General features: G+C 40.1%; 3 protein-coding genes across 5 annotated transcripts in view; 2 read left to right on the top strand and 1 right to left on the bottom strand.

Annotated features, from left to right (window-relative positions):
* The window catches only part of tet1 (tet methylcytosine dioxygenase 1), a 36,925-nt gene extending 31,081 nt beyond the window's left edge, over positions 1–5,844 (top strand). For all 3 annotated transcript variants that reach the window (XM_005743803.1, XM_005743802.1, XM_005743804.1), the window contains 8 exons: positions 57–150; positions 820–1,028; positions 1,111–1,261; positions 1,467–1,556; positions 1,768–1,905; positions 2,055–2,231; positions 2,320–2,464; positions 2,558–5,844. In XM_005743803.1, coding sequence (XP_005743860.1) covers positions 57–150; positions 820–1,028; positions 1,111–1,261; positions 1,467–1,556; positions 1,768–1,905; positions 2,055–2,231; positions 2,320–2,464; positions 2,558–3,576 — 2,023 coding nt within the window. In that variant the 3' untranslated portion in view covers positions 3,577–5,844. The remainder of the gene's footprint in view (positions 1–56; positions 151–819; positions 1,029–1,110; positions 1,262–1,466; positions 1,557–1,767; positions 1,906–2,054; positions 2,232–2,319; positions 2,465–2,557) is intronic.
* Positions 5,845–9,482: 3,638 nt separating this feature from the next.
* On the top strand, positions 9,483–17,244 carry eif4e1c (eukaryotic translation initiation factor 4E family member 1c). The gene is made up of 7 exons (XM_005743799.1): positions 9,483–9,632; positions 10,910–10,995; positions 15,096–15,191; positions 15,384–15,447; positions 15,563–15,676; positions 15,800–15,939; positions 16,057–17,244. Exons 1-7 carry the CDS (start codon positions 9,615–9,617, stop codon positions 16,169–16,171), a joined length of 633 nt encoding a protein of 210 aa, XP_005743856.1. The 5' UTR covers positions 9,483–9,614; the 3' UTR covers positions 16,172–17,244.
* A 1,157-nt stretch (positions 17,245–18,401) lies between these two features.
* Positions 18,402–20,712, bottom strand: part of LOC102205929 (transmembrane protein 150A) — a 5,047-nt gene continuing 2,736 nt past the window's right edge. Inside the window, exons 6-7 of the mRNA XM_005743798.1 lie at positions 20,324–20,501; positions 18,402–19,037 (exon numbers count right to left, since the gene is read on the bottom strand). Coding sequence (XP_005743855.1) covers positions 18,844–19,037; positions 20,324–20,501 — 372 coding nt within the window. The 3' untranslated portion in view covers positions 18,402–18,843. The remainder of the gene's footprint in view (positions 19,038–20,323; positions 20,502–20,712) is intronic.

The following is a 20,712-nucleotide window of genomic DNA, read 5'->3' as shown; positions in this document are numbered from 1 at the left end:
TGTGTGTGTGTGTGTGTGTGTGTGTGTGTGTGTGTGTGTGTGTGTGCGTGTTTTAGGTATGGTGCCAAAGGAAATGCAATAAGGGTGGAAGTTGTTGTTTACACTGGGAAAGAAGGCAGGAGCTCCCAGGGGTGTCCAATAGCTAAATGGGTATGTGGCTGGTGTCTGTGTCCTGAATGTGTCTGCTGTAAATGTAAACATTGTTGTGAGCCAGTATATTTAGTGTAAGAAATGAAAGGCAGCCTCTGATTTATGCTTTTATCACCACCATGGCAAAACCTTAGCTGCCGCCAACTGTGTAACTAAAGTTTAAACATAGCGAGCAGTCTGAGACAGCGTACTTCCGCCATGGCTGCATAAACCATGGCATAAACTTTAGAGTCTTTAGATCAAGAAGAATATGTGGATTAGTTTGTGTTTTCTTTGTCTTGAACAGCAATTTTTCATGTTTCAGTTTTATTGGTATTTGTTTAGATATGACACAGAATGTTCGTTCAGGTATTCCTGCACCCAGTACCAGACCTTAATGTGGATCAAGTCAAAAAGTTAGCCACCTCCGGTACAATTTTCACATGAATCCATCCATAACTTCTTGATAATTTCTTCTAACAACACAAACAAACAGACAAACAAAAACCATCTCCGTGTCAGAGGCATTAAATTGCAAATTTATTCACAACATTTTCTGCCTAGTCTGGTGGTATGGCAGGTCACTTATAGTGATCTATGTAGTGAGCTTAGTGTATTCGTCTGTGTTGCAATTCAAGTTTCAAATGTGACTGACGCTTGTGTATTTATAAATTAAATGTCCTCTGACAGGTGATCCGGCGTGGCAGTGAAGAGGAGAAGCTGCTGTGTTTGGTCCGCCACAGGCCAGGGCACCACTGCGACTCGGCAGTGTTGGTGATCCTCATCCTGGCCTGGGAGGGAATTCCTCGGCCGGTGGCAGATCACCTATACCAGGAGCTGACAGAGACCCTCTTTAAGTACGGCTCCCCCACCAGCCGTCGTTGTGCGCTCAACGAAGAGTGAGTACCCCTTCTTTTATTTCTCCATAACACTTCTTTTTCCCTCTTTATTTTTCATTTGTTATTTCCCGTTTCTTTACAGTCGCACATGTGCGTGCCAGGGTTTAGATCCGGACACCTGCGGAGCTTCATTTTCCTTTGGTTGCTCCTGGAGCATGTACTTCAATGGATGCAAATTTGCACGCAGCAAAGTTCCTCGGAAGTTTCGCCTGCAAGGTGACTACCGAGAGGAGGTGAGAGAGTGTGCTTTTTTAATTTACAGCAGCAAACAATGAGTGAGCAGTACAGCGTACAGCAAAATCTGAGAGAAAAATCGTCTCTTATTATTTAGGTCAAGCTAGTAGTTTTTTGAAGGTTTGCCTGCTGATGAACCATGTTGGATATTACAATAAGAGTTAGAAGTAGGTTCCTTTGAACAGTGTTAGCTTTTATTTTCAGGAGTTGAAGGTAGAAAACAACCTTCAGAGTCTTGCCACCGAGGTCGCTCCCCTCTACAAGAAACTGGCTCCTCAGGCTTTCCAAAACCAGGTATGAAATGGGAAACAACCACATTCGTCTCTGGTAATCCTTTGCTCTCCTGGGCTTGACTTAATTCAGCGGAAGTGATTTTCAGTTAATCTTTTTCCTTAAATTTCCATACAGTCTCACTCCAGGCTACTTCTGGGACCTGTTTATTCTACGGACTCTTAAGAGTTTTAAGAAATCTTTCCTTAGTGTCCTGTTTTTTCGGGTCTCACAGGTGGAATATGAGGCGGCGGGGGGTGAATGCCGGCTGGGCAAGAAGGAGGGACGTCCTTTTTCTGGGGTTACAGCTTGTGTGGATTTCTGTGCACACGCTCACAAAGACACTAGCAACATGAATAATGGCAGCACCGTGGTAAGCAAGCTTAAGAATGCGATACCATGTAATTTACTCCTACATGGTGCATCTAAATTTGAAGGTCAACAGTTTTTTGTTTGGAAGTATTAAACCGATCCTGTTTGGCTGAAAATTTAGCTTTTTGGCTTTGGGTTGGTGTTTTTTAGGTTTGCACTTTAACCAAGGAAGACAACCGTGCAGTTCGTAACATGCCAGAGGATGAGCAGCTCCACGTGCTGCCACTTTACAAGATCTCTGACACAGATGAGTTTGGTCACGCTGAGGGCCAGATGGCAAAGATCCAAAGTGGTGCTCTTCAAGTTCTGTCTTCGTTTCCTCGAGAGGTGAGTGAACCAAAAAGGATCTTGTTTTGTTGTGGGTCAGTGTACAGTGTTAACATGCTTTAAATAATTCAATTTTGGTACATGTCAGGTTCGTCTGCTGGCAGAGCCGGTAAAATCAGCCCGTAAGATCAGACAAGAGGCTCGCCTTAAGGCTCAAGCAGAGCGACTGGAGAAGAAGCTTGGGGTGACTCCTCTCACTCCTGGAAAAGTGAAAGTTGAAAGCCCCAACAAAGGTAGTACATTCACGCCACTGGTCATTTAAGATTTGTAGCTGTTTTAATAGAACCACATTAAAATATATGAATTTTCTTCCAACAAAACAAAAGCTGGATACAACAGCTCTTACAGACCTGCTAGTGTGGAAAAGTACCTACCAGAGAAGAATCAACCCTGCACTTATAACCAGATCAGCAGCTACCCCACTGTGGGTCCAGGAGTCAACCCGCAGAGGGAGGTCATCTCACCCAACACCCATGGCCTGCCTGGCCTCCAGTTTGGACAGAATGGCTCAGTTCTCAGTTACAAGACAATGAGTGATACAGTGAATGGTTATTCTCCAGCATCTGGTGACCAGTGTGCTCCGACAGAGTGTATACCTCCACGTAACACACCTGCTGACTATGATGGTGCTTTTAAAACTGAGCCCAGAGAGGTGCACTCTTCTCCTCAGCACAAACCTCTTCCCAGTGGGAGCGCTCCTCCTCCCTCTCCGTTCTCCCCCAGTCCAACGTCTGAGGGCCTCTTCAGCCGGCTCAATGGGCTCCATGGGTCTGTGGGAGATGTCATAGCAGAGGCTAGGGGTCATGGCCTCCCACCGATGTCTCCTCTCTCCTTCCCTGTACAAACTCCACCATTTGAACCAGATGAAGTGAAGCAGGAAGAGGTGTGGTCAGACAGCGAACACAACTTCCTCGACAGCGAAATAGGCGGAGTCGCCGTGGCCCCGTCGCACGGCTCCATCCTAATCGAGTGCGCGCGGCGGGAGCTCCACGCCACTACTCCAGTCCTCAAGCCAAATCGCAGCCACCCCACCCGCATCTCTCTAGTCTTCTACCAGCATAAGTCTCTAAATGAGCCGGGCCACGGGATGGCTATGTGGGATGCCAAAATGGCCAAGCGGGAACGGGACAGAGAGGAGGAGGCTGAGAGATTGAGGCTGGAGGGCAGCCTTAGTAAAGTTGCTGGAGGGGTGGAGGGAGAGGAGGAAAAGGGTGAGGAGACAGAGGAGGCGAGGATTATGAATGTCCCCACACGTAAGGCATGGACTCTCCCAAGGGACGGGGTCATCACTGCGTCCCCGTATGCTCTTACCCAAGTGACGGGTCCATACAATCGCTGGTCTTAGTCAACGTGTTTTAAACCTTGACATTCACACACACACACACACACACAGAAAACTCCTACACCCTGTGCTTCTGCCTTACCTCAGACAATTTTAAACTGCTACTCTCATTTTTATTCTTTTTTTTTTTTTCATCGAGCTTTTCTTATACCTGTTCACTTTGCCCTTCTTCGTCTCTTCCTTCAGAGCGATGAAGAAGACCAAAGGTTGTCGGCTTTTTAACTGTGAGTTTCGGTGTCGGTTTTTATTGTAAAGAGATGGTGCTTTGAAGCATTTAAAATACATTTTTAAACTGGTTTTATATACAGAACAAACAGAAAAAAAAGATGTGATTATTTATTCTGATCATAACGATTTATATTTAATTTCTGGTGTAAGCCTGTTTACTGCAAGATTTCTACGATGACCTGCATTATGTGTTCAGATTTTATGTTGTACAGTAGAAATTTACTTTTTATTTCAGCCAGTAATTCTCTTTTCAGAAGATGAATCTCATTGGCTTTTTTTTTTTTACATTGGTGCCATTCTCACTGTAATCTTTATTAAGCAAACTCATTACATCACATTATGTAGAAAACAGGACTAATATTCTGCATATTTTTACTACAGATTGTCACATGTAGCATTACACATTTCCTTCTGCTGCCTCTGACTTCTGTCGGCGGTTGATGAAAGAAATGTACTTCCTCGGTCTGTTGTTTGTTTATTCGTTATATCCACATCTGGATAGTTTGTCTTTTATTCACAGATATGTATGGCATATTAAAAAGCACTTTTTTTTTTTTAAACCTAACTTGAAAAGGGTCCCAGTCCATAGGCCTGAATATGTATGTACAGACAGAGAAGTATATGACATTTTTAGCATTAATCCTTTTTTTTTTTTTTACAGTATTTCTGCACTTAATTGCGTTTCACTCATTTGATTGAAGATGACATACATATCTAATGAAACTAAACACCTAGCGAGGAATAATGAAATGCTACATCAGTAAAGTGCTTATCATCATTTGCACTTTACTTACGTTCAGCTTCTGGAAAAGGAATTCAGTTTTTTATAGGGAACAAGAGTGATTATAGGAATTAAAACACCTACTGTACATGATATTGGTGCTAAGAAGACCTTTTTTTTTTTTCTTTCCAGAAACCACAAAGTGTCAGATATGTCAACAGATCATGCTCGGCTTTTATGTCCATACTCTTAAGTTTGAGCATAAAGCTGCATTAGCCACTGCTGAATAATCAATCTGTTTCTTTTCCCTTGTCTTTTGTTGTGAAACCACTCAAACACCAGATCCCACTTAGCCAGCTGCCTAAGACGATTTCGGGTGCTTGACCTTTGTGAAAACTTTGTTTACAGAACGCTTTTTTACAGGGTCTAAAAAAAGGGGGGTTGGTGTCAACTCCTGATTAATCAGGATTTCTTCCTTGTTATTTTTCTGTTACCCATACAAGCAAAGCTCTTAATTTTAATTTTAAGAATGACTCAAGAGATGGAGACATAATATTCACACTAAAACTGATGGCATAACATTTCCTGTAGACGCATTTGGGTCTTTTAAACACTTTGACTTCCTTTTGGTGCTAATAGGACAAGATGTCAAGGTACATGCATTGACGCAACCTGCTTATGTACTGTATAACAGTGATGGCACGGTGCTTTTTGAAACTCAGCACTCACTGATCCTGTATTTGATTCAGTTCAGTTCATTTCTTCTGGTCGTTACCGGCTGGCAACATCATGACATACCTTAATTTGTCAAGTACAAGTAAAACAGCGCACTATGGGCAGATGTCCACATAGAGTTCAAATGTCTTCCACAGTTAAACCCAACTCTGCAGCAGTTATCAAAAGTCACACAAATAAAGATGAATGTAAAACTGTTTTTTAAATGAGTTAAATTTAGAAAGAATATTTTTTGAACATCACGTGATGAAATTACAGTTCTAAATGTTTCTCTCGACTTACTGTGGGGGACGGTTTTAGTCCATTTCTTTAATCAACAAAGAACTAACAACGAGCACCAGCATTAAAAAAAAATGGGGAAAATTCTTAGTAGAAAATGTGTAAATATGTATGTGAACCATATTGTTTTTACTGTATTGTTACCGGTGTTTAGACAATGGGTGATCTTGCTTACTTTGAAACTGAATTACTGTACGTCGCTTAAAGTATATCCAGTTTAGACTTGAGAAGAGAATAAATTTCGCATTCCTTTTATGGATGGCTGATCTCTTTCGGGATTGTGAAATAAAGTCATATTTATATTTTGGACCTGATTATGATCTCCTCTTTTTTTTTTCTCCATCTGATTTTCCTATACTGGCTGTATGACTCACTGATCTGGTATTCCAATGAAGTCACTCAGACTTTGTCCCCTAAAGATGAAACATTACTTGTTTTTGTACACTTTGCCTCCTGAAGTAAAAACATGACGTTATTTTCTAGCTAGCTTGTAGATGTATGACAGTGATTTTCTCCTGAATAAATTAAATGTAACGTGATTTCAGCACAACAGTGAACCTTCAGAGCACAACCGACAGTTAGATCCCTAATCTCTCGGACAAAGACACAATTTGGGGAGTTTTGTCTCTGTATAATGCCACAGTGCATTTTAGATCAAAACATTACGATTTGATGAAAGCACAAACTTGTTTAGCTTTAATTAAGGGGTTTAAGAATTAAGTTGGATTAACTGTTTAGGCTCAAAAGTAACAGGAGAAACTAACATAATTTTAAATATAAGGACAGTCTTTTCAATGTGGTGGTTGGCACCGTTTACTCACAGCAAGAACTCTCTGTGTAACTCCAGCTTTCTCCCACATTTCAAAAGCATGTATGGAGTTACCAGCTTTTAATTGATGATCCTAACTTAATTGCAGGTGTGAATGTGAATGGTTGCCTCTCTGTGTTAGCCCTACAACAGACTGGTAACTTGTCGAGGGTGTGCTCCACCTTTTGTCCTATGAAAGCTAGGATAGGCTGCAGCCTCATCACAACCTCAACTATGATTGGACGAATGCTTCTGATCCTACCATCAGAGTGTGAGCCTGTGTGTGATTCCAGAAAGGACTAAATGTGTGGAAAAATTAATTATTTTAAATTATTTTGACTGCTCAGTTAGAGTAGCAAAGAAGGGGAAAAAAGCAAAAAGACAATCCATAAACTAAAAAGTCACATATCAAGTGTGAAAAACAGCATGATTTATAAAGGCCACAGTGTTAAATCCCCGTAAGTTTTGTAAGTTGTCATTATTGTGTGAATGCATTCACTCAGCTGACCACATGTGACCACAGCTGCATGGTCAGGAGTCGGGAACTATGAGTGCATGATTTAACATTAGTGTGAGCTCAGGCATTTCATCCAACACGTCCCTCTTATTCATTTTACAGTACATTTGTATGATTTAGTGTCTTCTGTAGGTTGATCAAGAGATTCCCAGCCTGATAAATCAATTCGAAAAGTTGAAATTAGCCATAACAACGCAAAGAGTGCTTCACGATAAGCTGCTGCAACATGCAGTCATGTGAAAATAAAGTACAACCTTAGTGCTTCCATAGGAGTTAAGACGGTAAGTAGCAGCTGGGTGCAGCTAATAAGCACTTATACAAAAGCAGAGGTTTTGGCAGCTTGCTGGTCTGAGGCATTCAGGTGTGAACTAACACAATGTCACAATCATCCCAGCAGTGAACAAATTCATCACATTCAAGCCTTAGGTAAGTTAAAGTTCAGGATAGCACAGTTAGAAAAAGACTGAACAAGTATGGCTTGTTTGGCGGCGTTGCAAGGAGAAAATCTCTCCTCTCCAAGAAGAACATGGCAGCATGGCTTAGGTTTGCAAAGCTGCATCTGAACAAACCACAAGGCTTCTGTATCAATGTCCTTTGTACTGATGAGACCACAGTGGAGATCTTTGGCCATGATGCACATGTTCACTGGGTCATACAATAGGAAAATGATCCCAAGCACAGCAGCAAATCTGCAAGAGATTGGCTGAAAAGATAAAAATCAAGATGCTCTAGTGGCCCAGTCAAAGTGCAGACCTCAACCTACCTGAAATGCTGTGGTGGGACCTTAAGAGCTGTGCATGAATGCATGCCTGCAAACTGCTGTCATGTCCTCCATGTTTTCTGTATCTGATAGATTCATACAGAAAATATGGTTTTTCCAGGACTCCAAAGTCAACTGGAGTACATCTGTCTCTCCAGTACATGTCACACTTTGATTGATATAGAAGTAATAGGAACAAACCCTTCACCGTAACATGTTTCATTAATATAATATACATATATATATACAGCGATCAGACACATGCACTTGATCTCCCTTTTGCTGCCAAAACAGCCATGACCCTTCGAAACATGAGCTCCATTAGACCCCTGAAGTTGTGCTGTGGTATCTAGCACCAAAATGTTTGCAACAGATCCTTTAAGTCCCGTAAGTTGTGAGGGGCGTCGCCATGGATCGGACTCGTTTGTCCTGCACATCGCACAGATGCTTGATTAGATTGAGATCTGGGAAATTTGGAGGCCATGTCAACACCTCAAACTTGTTGTTGATGCCCAGAGCCATCAGGGATAAAGCATTTTCCATGAAAGGGTGTATATGGTCTGCAACAATGCTTAGGTAGGTGGTACGTGTCAAAGTAACACCCGCATGGATGGCAGGACCCAAAGTTTTTCAGCAGTACATTGCCCAAACCATCACACTGCCTCCATAAACTCGGTCCATAAGTGCATCCCGGTGGAGGTGTTCCCCGGGTAAGTGTTGAACATGCACCCGGCCATCCATGTTATATAAAAGAAAATGTGATTCTTCAGCTACATACTCAACTCTTCTGCTCAACCCACAAATGCATTTTCTTTATAAATGGCACCATTTAAGTGGACATAAACTAGCTGTCCAATGATAAAAGATTTATTGCCAAGACGCATCATTACAACAAAGAACACACATTTCCTTACTAAAATTGAGTGCAAGTTTAATTGTTAACAATCGTTTCAAATCGCTTCAGTCACAAGTAAGTTAACTGAAGTTTCAAACTGTAAATTCACAACTTTAGTAAAGGTGAATCAGTACACACCCCTGGAGCATTGTCTTTTTCTCACTGCATTCTCGCCTCTATGGAAGCTGGGAAAGTGGGGAAAACTCCCCCGGTCAGCATGAACAGGTAATTGTAATTAAATTAACCTCTCTTTGGGCTCACGAATAATAGTTTCAGTAGAGGCGTGGGAGGGGGGAGGCTGAGGGTAGTTTGCCAAAGAAAAAATACAGACACACAAATGTGTCCTTAACATGTGTGTAATTTAATTACACAAGACAGAACGAGATAAATTTTACAAATCTTTAATCCTGAAACCTATTTGCTTTAATGTTGTCTTATTCTATTAGACACCACTTTATGGTAATACATGGGAAATAAATTTACGGGAGAGGATTTATTTATTAAAACTTACTTACATACTTACTAAAAAGAATACAAACACACAAAATGTCTTTCATTTTAGTCCATTTCAATTTGGTCAAATGTCCCAGTACAATAATCATGGGAAGCCATATATTTATTAGGACTTTGGCTTCCTAAAGGTTAAATGGTTTTAATCTTAAGCTGGTTTAGGCATTCACATGAGAAATATTTTTCATATCAAGTACTACACTAGTAGTAACATTAATACAAACTAAATATTTTAAGCAATAAAAATTAACCTGAAATCAACTCTGGAAACTATTGTAGATGGTATTACAATTTTTAAATCACCACAAAATAAAATACTCAAAGCAGAGATAGATATTTTTAACCGTTTTGAATATACCTGCATGAATACTATTAGTTGGAGGTTTATTCACATTGGTTTATCTAAATTATTGTCCTCAGAAGCAGCCACTCAGTGGTAGTGGGTGTAACCCCTGTGCCCTTTCTCCTGCGACGACTCCCCGGATTCAGGTCATTCAGCTCGAACAGGACTGAGGCGGCTTCCGTAGCAGAGCGAGCTGTTGGAGTGACGCAGGAGCGCCGAACGGGCAGATCACTTCTACAGTCAAGATGGCGACATCGGAGCCGGTAAGAGAGACAAGAGATAGCACAAAAAATCGACTAATATGCACGTGAAGACCGGATAAATCTCCAATTCACCTACTACATACATCGCATAACTTTGCTTCTGTGAAACCGAACTGGCGTTTAGGCCAAATTAACGCGTTTGAGTTGACAGATGTTGGCGTGGATTAGCGCTAGCATGCTCAGCAGTGGGGATGTATGAGGCACTGCCTGACTTTGTTGGGCAGGGAGGGAGTGACTGACTGCACGTCGTTCATTCAAACTCCAGTCAACGCATTGTTTTAATCTAGTCGGGTATTACAGTCGATATCTTACGACAATTTTAATGAAATGCCATTACCTTTAAACACCCGTGGTGATATATTATTGGTGCATTTTTAGAAAGTCTGGACACGTGTATATCTAGCCTGCAGCTAGCCTAGCTCATCTGCTAAAACTAATGCTAGTAACTGTTATCTGTAAAGTTAGCTTATTGATTTTCTTTGTATATACCCCCTGCTGACTGTTTTCCATCAGCTCCTGCGTCTAATCCTTAAAAATGTAGTTGAGGTGGACTCTGATGTTGCTAAGTGAATCTTTATAAAAATGCAAGAGTATAAGGCAGAGCCCAGCTGTGAACTGGATAATGGGACAAGGCCCCATTAAGGCCCCCTAAAACAGAGGGGCTTAAGGTCATGCCTTTGTTACGTTTCTGTAGATCACTTTAAATGCAAGCTATACTGTAATAATATTGCATTTTATAGATCATGTAAGCTTTTTGTTATTTTCATATATATATACATACACATACATTGGACTACATAGTTACACTATTCTTATTAGGGGCTTTAAGTAGCCCCGATTTAGGGATTAAATTGGTATGTTTTAGATTATGCTGGGAGTTTGTGAATCAGTCTAAGTAATTTATGTTTTTACTGTCTTATTTTTCTTTTTTTGAAAGGTTGGAATTATTCCCTAAATTGTAAAAGTATGTATTAGCTTCTGTTAGAAACTCAGTAGTAGTAGTAATAATAATGATGATGATGATGACAAAAAGCTTGCAGTGCTTTGTGATGTTATGATACTGTACACACTATGAAATTAAGTGTGTGATTACCCCCGACAAAAGCCCTTAACTGTATATGGCAATGACCATTCCATTAAGTTTTTATCGTTAACTTTGTTGAAATTTGTGATATTGAACTAACTTTGACTTTGAAGTAAAGGCAGGACTTTAGCAACATTATGATATAAATCTGACCCAACTACCCCAAATTTCTTTGCCATTTGTGTCTCCTCAGAAAACAACTGAAACTGAAGATCAACAGACTGACGGTCAGGTTGTTGCGAATCCTGAGGAGTATATCAAACACCCTTTGCAAAACAGGTGAGAGTCAAACCAGGTTCTGAGTTTGATTTGGATGAAAGCTGCTTGTGCTTCCATACTCTGCAGTCTTCTTGCAACAACCAGCAAATCCTCTGGCCAAACAATCAGAAATGGCTGGTGTAAGCATTTCTAAAATTAGATACAGGGGAGGTTTCATTTAGAAAAGCCAAACTGTGCCTTAAGAGGTGGGTGTGGTGGTGAGATCAAACACACCCGTCTCGTTGATTCAGAGACCGGGACTGGACTCTCATCTGAAACAGTTTTTAAGGTTGATTTTGTCATTTTAATTAAATAGTTTGAGGCACAGACGAAACTCGTTGGGGTTGATTTGGATTATAATAGAATCTCTTCAGGCTTACCAGGGTGCCAAATTTCACCCCATCCAGAAAGGTGTCAACACCATTGAACATTTAATGCCTACTGATGTTTTAACACCCTTTCAAATATCACCTTTGTGACCGTTTTCAGAGGGAAGAGGGACTTCTTTTTTTCATCATTATTTACACACAAATACAGAAACTGAGCTCATTGAAAACATACAGAGATGGTGGGGCTAAATGTACTTAATCGCTTAGGATCAATAACCTTTCTCTATAGAGACAAAACAGCTGTTTCATTATGAAATCAGTGAAGAAGTTTTCCTTTAGGAATAAGGTTAGTTGTGTATTTATCACCATGTGAAAAGTGTTATTTTACATTGAGTTGAAAATGGCATTTCATCTTCATCTAGTTTTAGGATGGGAGCTGTACTTTGACTTTTGGTCTTTGGCATCACAAACATATTTACAGTCATGTGCTGATTGATTTTTCTTTTTGTCCCTCTGGTCTCTTGGATGAAAGTGAAATTAGAAACTCACCACAGCACTTATTTTGACAGCGTAAACAGGATATTCAAATTACCCATCTAGTCACTTGGGAAAATTATGGATGAGTGCACAGCAAACGTGTTTTCAAGCAGTTACAGCTTGAGCATCATAGTATGGATAGATGTTCAGTTTATTTTCATCAGGTTCATATTTGCACTTTCTGTTTGTTTTCTTATTTTAAGGTTTAAAATCAGAAGAGCAGATTGAGGAGTCATGTGTTTTGTTTTTTCCTCTGTGTTAGAGTTGCAGTTGTTGTTTTTTCTATTGTCCTTTTAGAAATGTTATCATAGTTCTGCAGTGGCGACGAGCTATTCAGGAGCATTGTACAGTCGGTTTGGAAATGCTGAATGGTTCTCTTGGCAAGTCACTTCTAGGTCATTCTGCTTGTTCAGCTCAGCCTCAGAGGTCAAGGCTGTCCATCTCTGCTGCTTTCACCCTGGTTTTATTTAAACATATTGACGTGGGGGGTTTGTTTTCCATTTTGACAGTTTTGATTGCAGACTTCTCATTTTGAGGGCTAGGTGTTGTCACTTCTCTCTGGCTTCACTGTAAGGAAGTAGAGGACTGTTGAGTTATTTGGAATTTGTGGTTAAATATTCATCACAGATGTGTTTTAACTGTCTCACCGGCCGAAGGTGTGATTGGTTTCTTAATAAATGATTGAGCTGCTTTGTTATGTCAGTTTTAGCATCAGTGGTTGGCGCTCTCAGAGTGAGGTCGGAGTTTTTAGGTAAAGGAAGACAAGTTCTTATCCCTTTTTTTTTTTCTTTTTTTAAAAAAAATCTACAGCATGTCTCATTGTACTTGCAGATTTTTGCTGTTGTCTGTCATAAATATTTACTGCTGCTAAATTGAGAGGGGCTAAAATAATTTGGTTTTTTTGGGGGTTTTTAAATGAATAATGTGAGGGTTGCACAGAGGTTCAGTGTAAGTAATTACAGATTAGTTTTAACAGTGAATCACGCAGAGTCTCTAATTAATACTAAATGAATAATTAGCAGACAAATCCCCTTTGACATCTGTTCAAGGTGGAATAATGATGGATAGTTTTACTGATAACAGTGCATCATACTTGGTGTTTTATATCTGTGCCATCTAATTGAATTATTCCCTGATACTTTATTACCATCCTTAAGAGATTCCCTTTAATATCTGCTTTCATAGATTTAAATATAATAATTGCTTATGAAGGTTTTCTCTTGCTTTTGGAAAGAGTTTGGATCTTGCTGCGGTCTGAAGGTGAGTCCAGAGATGGATTTGAACAGACTGCGCAGATCCGTTACTCGGCTGTTACATAAGATGATCACTTTCAAGTTTCAAAGTCATGCAGCACCATTTTCATATGGCACCGTCATTAAGCGAAACCAGCAGCTGCTGGGAAGTAGGAAGAACGCATTCAGCTTCTGCTTTGGAAAATTGTTTAGTATACAGTTTACTGGAGCTGAAAGTGAAGTGGATAGTTTATGCCTGTCTGCCCATGGACTCTTTTTATTTTTAAAATCACGACCGTGTTTTTTTTTTGTTTGTTTTGTTTTTTAAAGTCAGAAACACAACAACTCGTCTGTGTTTGGCAGCTGAACTATTAAAAATTGAGATGACAGTGTTTCTCTAGCTCTGCTGCGGCTCATTCTTATTTACTTGACACACATTCAGAAAACTGTGGGGACTGGAGCACGCTGATTAGTTCACAGCTGAACAAATCACATATTACTGTCTGTGTCAGAGGGTGATGTCACAGTAGTGAATTAATCAGTCCTCTTCAGGTTTGCTGTTTCGTTTGGCTGCATTGGCCTGAAATGATCATTTTATCTCTCGTGAGATTTTAAAGTACATGTGAAGAACAGAGCTGGCTTGACTTGCTGTCTGGCATATTTGTTTATATGCCATTACTAGGCATGTAGTCTTGGCTTGTGACTGTTCTGGGTTCACCAGAAGAATCACGGCTGTGAGCAGTCTGGTGTCAGTATGTGCAGTGTGATGTTCGCATTAAACAAATATACTTTCATCCTCTCTTTTAGCTCTGTTCGGTTCATTTGCTTCATTTGTGTCTATGGCACATGGGTGGGTTTGTTACAGTTGTAAGTGGAGGGGGGCAAACGGTTCAGCTGATGTCCTCTCACTGCCCTGAACCCTGCCTGCTAGCCTCCCACCCACTGCCCCTTGGTAATGCATAAAAGAATTACAGCAGCCACTGTAAACAAAGAGTGCATTTGTAGTGCGGTTGATGGCTGGCTTTCTCTTGTTTTTTGCATTGACATTCATGCTTTTGTTACTAGCTGTTGTGTTCTTCTGTGAAACAGCGTGTATGTCTGCTGTTAGGGTAAACGTTTCACGCAGTTGTAACATAAAATAGACTTTGAGTCCTTGTTTTTGATTTTAACAGTGATGGTACAGCATTGAGCTGTTATTAAATTAAAAGAGATACAAAACATTGAATATGCTTGTACTGAAGAATTGATTGCTAACAATAATGGTTTTATTTTAAAAAAAGAAAATGTAAAGTACCAAATACCCTATACTGAGCCCAGCTGCTGTTAAGTAGGAACCCTAAATAGTGTTTTCCAAGAACCCTGCCCTTTACTATTAGCAAAGATTGGCAAAGTGAAAAAAGGTCCAAAGTCACTAAAGGAAAGCACAAGGTGTGTGGACTGCAGCGCTGTATAGTGGTTTCAAAATCACGTACCATGCTGCCCAATGTCTTTCTACAGAGAAATCACTTAATTTCTGACACAAAACAGGCTAAAATACAAAAATGTAACTGTAGAAAAACAAGAGAGAGACAGACTTACTCAGGCTGGTATGGCCGGATTTGGGCTCTCAGCACCTGGTATTCCCATCGGCTGTGTCCCATTCAAGTATTAGCCAGGCATTACCCCACTTACCTTCTGACATCGGAAAAGCTCGTACTGTGTTGGCTCTGCGACAGACTGGAAATATGTCCAGGTTGATACATTTGTAAGTGATGACACTTCTGATTTCTGATCCCCACAAAGGTGGAGAAGTCAACAAGCAGGGAGTTTTCCCCTCACACTCACGAGGTTTGCTCAATCACAATTTGGGGCAAAGTCATGCACTTTCTTTTATTTTCAGTTTATGCATGTTCAGCAATCTGCATTTTCCAACATGGTTTTGAGAGATTTTCAGACAGTCGGTGTAATTACGCTCTTTACCTCTTGGTCTATGAATACTGAATTCTATGAATGATGCATTTTTATTTTATTGTTTGTTTTTTAGATGGGCCCTGTGGTATTTCAAAAATGACAAGAGCAAAAGCTGGACAGAGAACTTGCGTCTCATTTCTAAATTTGACACAGTGGAAGATTTTTGGGCGTAAGTCAGTCTTGGTTATTGATGGTTTATTATTAATGTGCACAACATGTCCCTTAATGGTAATGTCAATCAGGATCAGCATGTTTCACTTTACTGATTGTTGTTTAATGACCATTGTTCTGATAAAAGCTTCTGAAATTCTACAATTCGACACACTCATGTTGGGAATCTACTTTTTCATCTTTCTACCAGATTATACAACCACATACAGCAGCCAAGTAAACTCGGCTTTGGCTGCGATTACTGCTTATTCAAGGTAAGGCTCTTTTTTTTTTTAATGTTAAATGTTTACACATTTTCCCTTAATCTCAGTTGCAGCAGAGTCTAAAGACATGGATAGGGTTTAATAGCTGCTTCATATTGTGCGTCAGGATGGGATCAAGCCCATGTGGGAGGACGACAGGAACAAGCTGGGGGGTCGATGGCTGATGACTCTCAACAAACAACAGAGGCACAATGACCTCGATCGCTACTGGATGGAAACGGTAAGACGGCTGTTTTCTGAAACCACTCAGTAGAGTCGTATCCATTGGATGTTTCCCCTGATGGTTGTGATTTAAATATAAATGTATATATGTATAGTTTGACTTTTTTTTTGCTTTTTGCAGCTGTTGTGTTTAGTCGGTGAGTCATTTGATGAGGCAAGTGAAGACGTCTGCGGAGCTGTGGTCAACGTCAGACCTAAAGGTGACAAAATATCCATCTGGACGAGCAACTGCCAAAACAGGGACGCCATCATGACGATAGGGTGAGCCTTTAAAGTCACATTACTCATAATACGCAAGTAGGAGCTACAGTGGACCACTAGATGGCAACACTGAGCTTGCTTGAGTCTTCACACTGCTTCCATCTCATCTCTTCGCAGGCAACTTTACAAAGAGCGTCTCAACCTCCCCATGAAAGCCATGATTGGCTACCAGTCGCACGACGACACGTCCAGTAAGAGCGGCTCCACCACCAAGAACATGTACTCCGTTTGAAAAAGCTCCTCATTTCAATTTGCTGTAGATTTAAACAATTGCCGATCTGCATCATCACATTAATTTTTGAGTTGTCAACTACTGTAGTGTCCTTTCCTTTTATTGCTAAGAGAGGTGTTCATAGCGTGTACAGCTGGAGCTTCTCCCAATTCAAGATGCCAGCGGAGCGGTTGTTTAAAGAAAAAGAAAAAAACGGGGAGGAAGGGTATCGGGCTTGAGATGTTGTACGACGAGTAAGAGAACACACGATGATTTACTTTTAGAGTTGAAGACTTCTGTGATTAATATCAGTGACCTCTCCTAGCTTAGCTGAGAACAAGCTTTTTTTTCCAATACTTAATGGCTTGAGTTGTTTAATTAAAAAAGAAAGACTTAACTATAGGGCCTTGTGTTTCTCTCATGCTGAGTTCTCACTCTTTACAAAAAGTGTTTCTCACCTCACAGGAAAAAGAAGGCAGGCAACTCGTCCTCATACAGAACAAATTTTAAGGGCAATTTTAACTTGATTTATCCACAAGTGTTGAGCATGAGCCGGGCTTTCAGACGCACCAGCTTAAATAATCTACAGTATCTTAAAGGTTTGTAAAAGCTGTGGTCACACTCCAAAGTGTAGGGTTTGGATTAAGGCCACTTGTTGTTTCAGCCATGCTGGAATTATGGGATATTGCTTGTAGGTTTTGCTTTGTTTTTTCCCCTCAACTTTTTTTCTCTTCCCTTTACATTTATTTATAATGTATGCATTGCAGTTACTTAGTTGAAAGACAACCATGAAGCTCGTGTTTTTTCAAATTGTTCTTTTTTTGTTATTAAGGTTAATAATGTGGACTACTGCATATAGATGACATTTTTTACAGTGTACCATACAGTAAAGATGCCGACAGAATTAGGTGTGCTTTTCACTGTTTTCTTCCTAACAAAAACTGTAGATAATGTCGCACTCCTCTCTTGGTTGTTGCAAAAGAAAGATGATATTCATTGTGAAATGATTTTGCTCATAATGTATCTTTATTATCTGTAATTCCAGGATGTATATTACCTTCTTTCAAGTAAAGTTTAAGTGCTTTGCATTAAAACCAGAAGCGTGTTGTTTTGTTTTGAGGTTTTTAAAGTTGGCAAACTTGCTTTCTTAAACACTAAGCTGATTTTTAAAATTCCGTTTTGACTACCATTTGTGGTATTTACCAACTCCTGGGAACAAAAATCTGACTTTTTAGTAAGTGCTATAGTGAGAAGCAGCTCGGGCTAATGTCATACTCATGAGGAAAAGTTAAAAGTGACCAAAAACTCACAAGATTTGCAGATTTGTTGAAAATGATGGAAACTGCCACAAAAAAAATGTAGCAGCAGTATATTCTGAGGAAGTTATTTTTCAGTTTCACACAGAGGAGAAATGTATGAAGTGATGCTGTGTTTTTGTCACAGCTGGATTCAAGTTGTTGGCTTTCTTTTTTGCGAGCAGAATCTACAGATACACCCAAACTGAAGAGCAGCTAAAATGACAGAATCTGGAAGACAGGGGGGGGGAAAAGTGCATGAAGCCATAAAAACACATTTCAGCTTTTCAAAAGAGATGGAAGCATATTTAACTTTTACATTCTAATGAAAGTTTAGAAAAATGCACATTTTTAAGTTTTTTATTTTTAATTTGAATAGAAAAATGTCAGAATACCTCTCAGCATTGTTAACATGTCTGGTCAGAAAATTTTCAAAATACCTTTTAGCTACTTTATAAACTTTGAAAAGTGACGATTCAACTATACACCTGTAAATGTTTCGATGCTCATCAGTGTCTGGGTCAACATTTTCCAACTATGTGCTGGCAACTGATCAAGAGTAGAATAAAACCATAGAAGCCACAGATGCATAAATGTGAAGCAAACAAACTGGTTCAAAATACTGTATTAATGTGGGACACAGAGGCATGAAACTATTCTTTCCTTTTTAACTTTACAATTTATAAATCACTACTCCGGCTTTTCCTCTAAAGCACACAGACACTGAAATACATCGAACAGACCACAGTGAAAATCTCTGGAATGGACAGGGTACTGACAACATCACCTTAAGTGTATGTAGCCAAGATTGCTTGTAATGTCCATTGGTGTATCGCTAGACCAGCTGCGGCTGATGACGCCTATTATTTTTTACTGTCGTTCAAGTTAATCATCCAGTCAAACAGGATCTTATAGCGTCATGGAGACTTTTATTGTTTAAAAGGGTGTAAATAAAAGTCCTCCACCCTTTTAGCTCCAAACGCAGATATGTTTATCAGCACGGTGGCATGACTTCCTTGTGTGAAAGTAATACATCCCAAAGGGTTATGGAAGAGCTGTTACCTAACACAAAACTTGATCTGTGAGGGGGTTCTTTTATTTTGTTTTTTTGTTTTTTTTTTTACAAATTTTTCATTACAAAAATGATTGCACAACAAAAATGTTCTGTAGATGGGGCATCTGCGTGAGATACAATCCAGCTGGTATGTTTGTTCGTTTGGTTCAATAAATATGGAAAAAAATTAGTAAAGAAGACCATCCAATCCAATCCATCCAAGAAAAGGAAAAAACAAAACACTATTGGTCCTTCAGCCACGATCCAGCCACTGTAGTAACAGATGTCCTTCTTGCAGCATCCTCACTTTCTGCATTGTTCAGCTGGATCCTGGCAGCCTTATATCAGGACATCGTCATAATCAAAGGCTTTACCTCATCTTGTTTGTTCAACAGATTCGAGAGCATATAGGACGAGAAGAAGAAAAATTCCACGGCGTAGCTGAGCTCAAACAGCTCCAGGTTCATACTCAGCATCCACTCAAAGACAGCAGACAGATGGATGTAGAAGTACTCGCTCTGAGCGAACAAGACAGTATCTGAAGGTTCTGGGTTAAGGGTGTTTCACTGGTCTACTGATGGTTAAAACTATGGAGGACATAGAGCTTACACATTTCTTTGACAAAAGAACATAGCTATATGAGGCGAAACTGTGTTTCTATCATTAATGTGGGCTAATTTGGGATTAAATACACTCTTATTGGATGAGCATGAATCAGCTGCATGGGCCAACTCTTCCTGGAGTTCTCCCACACCTGACTACTGTGTGCATACATCAGGGGCAGAGTTAGCACATAGTCATGGCAACCACAACTTAAATCTGCTCAACAATCTAGCCACCCTTTGCAACCAATGAGACACGTTTGACCTTTACTCATAGAACTGAAGTTACATTCAGTAACCATTCGTCTTTGGCTATTGTTCTCATACACACACACAGCACAGCAATCCGTTTTATTGTAAACCTCATGAATGTTGTCACATAAAAAAAGAAAGAATAACTTCCCCAACCACTGCAGACTGATATCAGCAACTAACCATACGTAAAAATATACAAGAAACCCATAAAAGTAAGTTATAAAAGTGAGGAAAGAAAAACTCTGCTACTCTGCACAGTCAATAGATTCTGTATTCCTGATGGTAAATAGTGCTCTTCTGTACTCAAAGAGCTTCATGCAACATGCCTCATTCACCCATTCACACAAACACCTTTTTCCTATGCTTAAATGCCTTGTAGCTAACATTCACACACATTCATACTCCCATGGATGCATCAGAGGGCAGCTTTTGCTTAGTATCTTGCCCAAGGGTAATTGACATGCAGGCTAGAGCAGCCAGGGATCGAACCACTAACCTTCCAGTCAGTTGATGACCTGCTCTACAGCCACCTCAATCACCGAATCTCTGCTAAATGCTAAATGAGGTGTCTAATGTTTCATTGCTGTGCATCTGATCCCATAGATCTACAAGGTTGAGGACAAATGTAAAGCTAGAAGGAAAAGGAAAGGAAAGCTATGGTTAATAATTCACTAAAAAAGGTCATTAATGTGTATCTGCTTCTGTCATGTGGACTTCTGTGGCCGGTCCCACTTGGTAAACACTGGAGCTGATCGGATCCAAATATGTCCCAGTGTGTTATAACTCATGCATTAGTTCTAGAGCTAGCTGCTGAAATCCCTTGTTTAAAGGAACACCAAATTAACCCATCAAAAGTTTACTATTAACCTGCGTGCTTAACCAGCCACAAGGTCGATGGGTATGGCTTAAGAAACAACAACAATAAAAATAAAAAATAAAGTTGGCTCCATGATTTGTGAAAGGATACAGATGACGGTCACAATTACTTGAATCACAGTGGAGATGATTCGCAGTGGGTAGAGAACCTTTTCATATCCAGAGAGGGCGCACTTCCCTGTCAGCACGGTGAGAATGGCCGTGTAGAAGCACGCGCACATGAAACTGATGGCAGCCCCGAGGTAGTGGAGGAGTGACACGTGAACCGGCTGTGGAGGACATTCACCATCAAATCCAGCGAATAATAGCAGGCTGTTTAAATCAAGACTAAGATTGCGAAAGGTGTTGGCATGTGAGCAGAGATGGGCAGTAACTGTAATCTGATTACTTTTTTCAAGTAACGAGTAAAGTAAGGGATTACTATTGCAAAAACGGTAATTAGATTACAGTTACTTTCCCGTAGGAACGCTGCGTTACTGC

Source organism: Pundamilia nyererei, unplaced genomic scaffold (assembly GCF_000239375.1).
Source record: "Pundamilia nyererei isolate P.nyererei 1_Seehausen unplaced genomic scaffold, PunNye1.0 scaffold00136, whole genome shotgun sequence".
Classification (NCBI taxonomy): Eukaryota; Metazoa; Chordata; class Actinopteri; order Cichliformes; family Cichlidae; genus Pundamilia; species Pundamilia nyererei.
This window is presented reverse-complemented; position numbering and strand designations above follow the sequence as displayed.

Bases quoted from the DNA above. Each gene is read 5' to 3' on its own strand.
- eif4e1c (XM_005743799.1), top strand. The intron at 15,192-15,383 runs GTAAGTCAGTCT...TCTTTCTACCAG, and splicing joins ACAGTGGAAGATTTTTGGGC to ATTATACAACCACATACAGC. The intron at 15,677-15,799 runs GTAAGACGGCTG...TGCTTTTTGCAG, and splicing joins ATCGCTACTGGATGGAAACG to CTGTTGTGTTTAGTCGGTGA.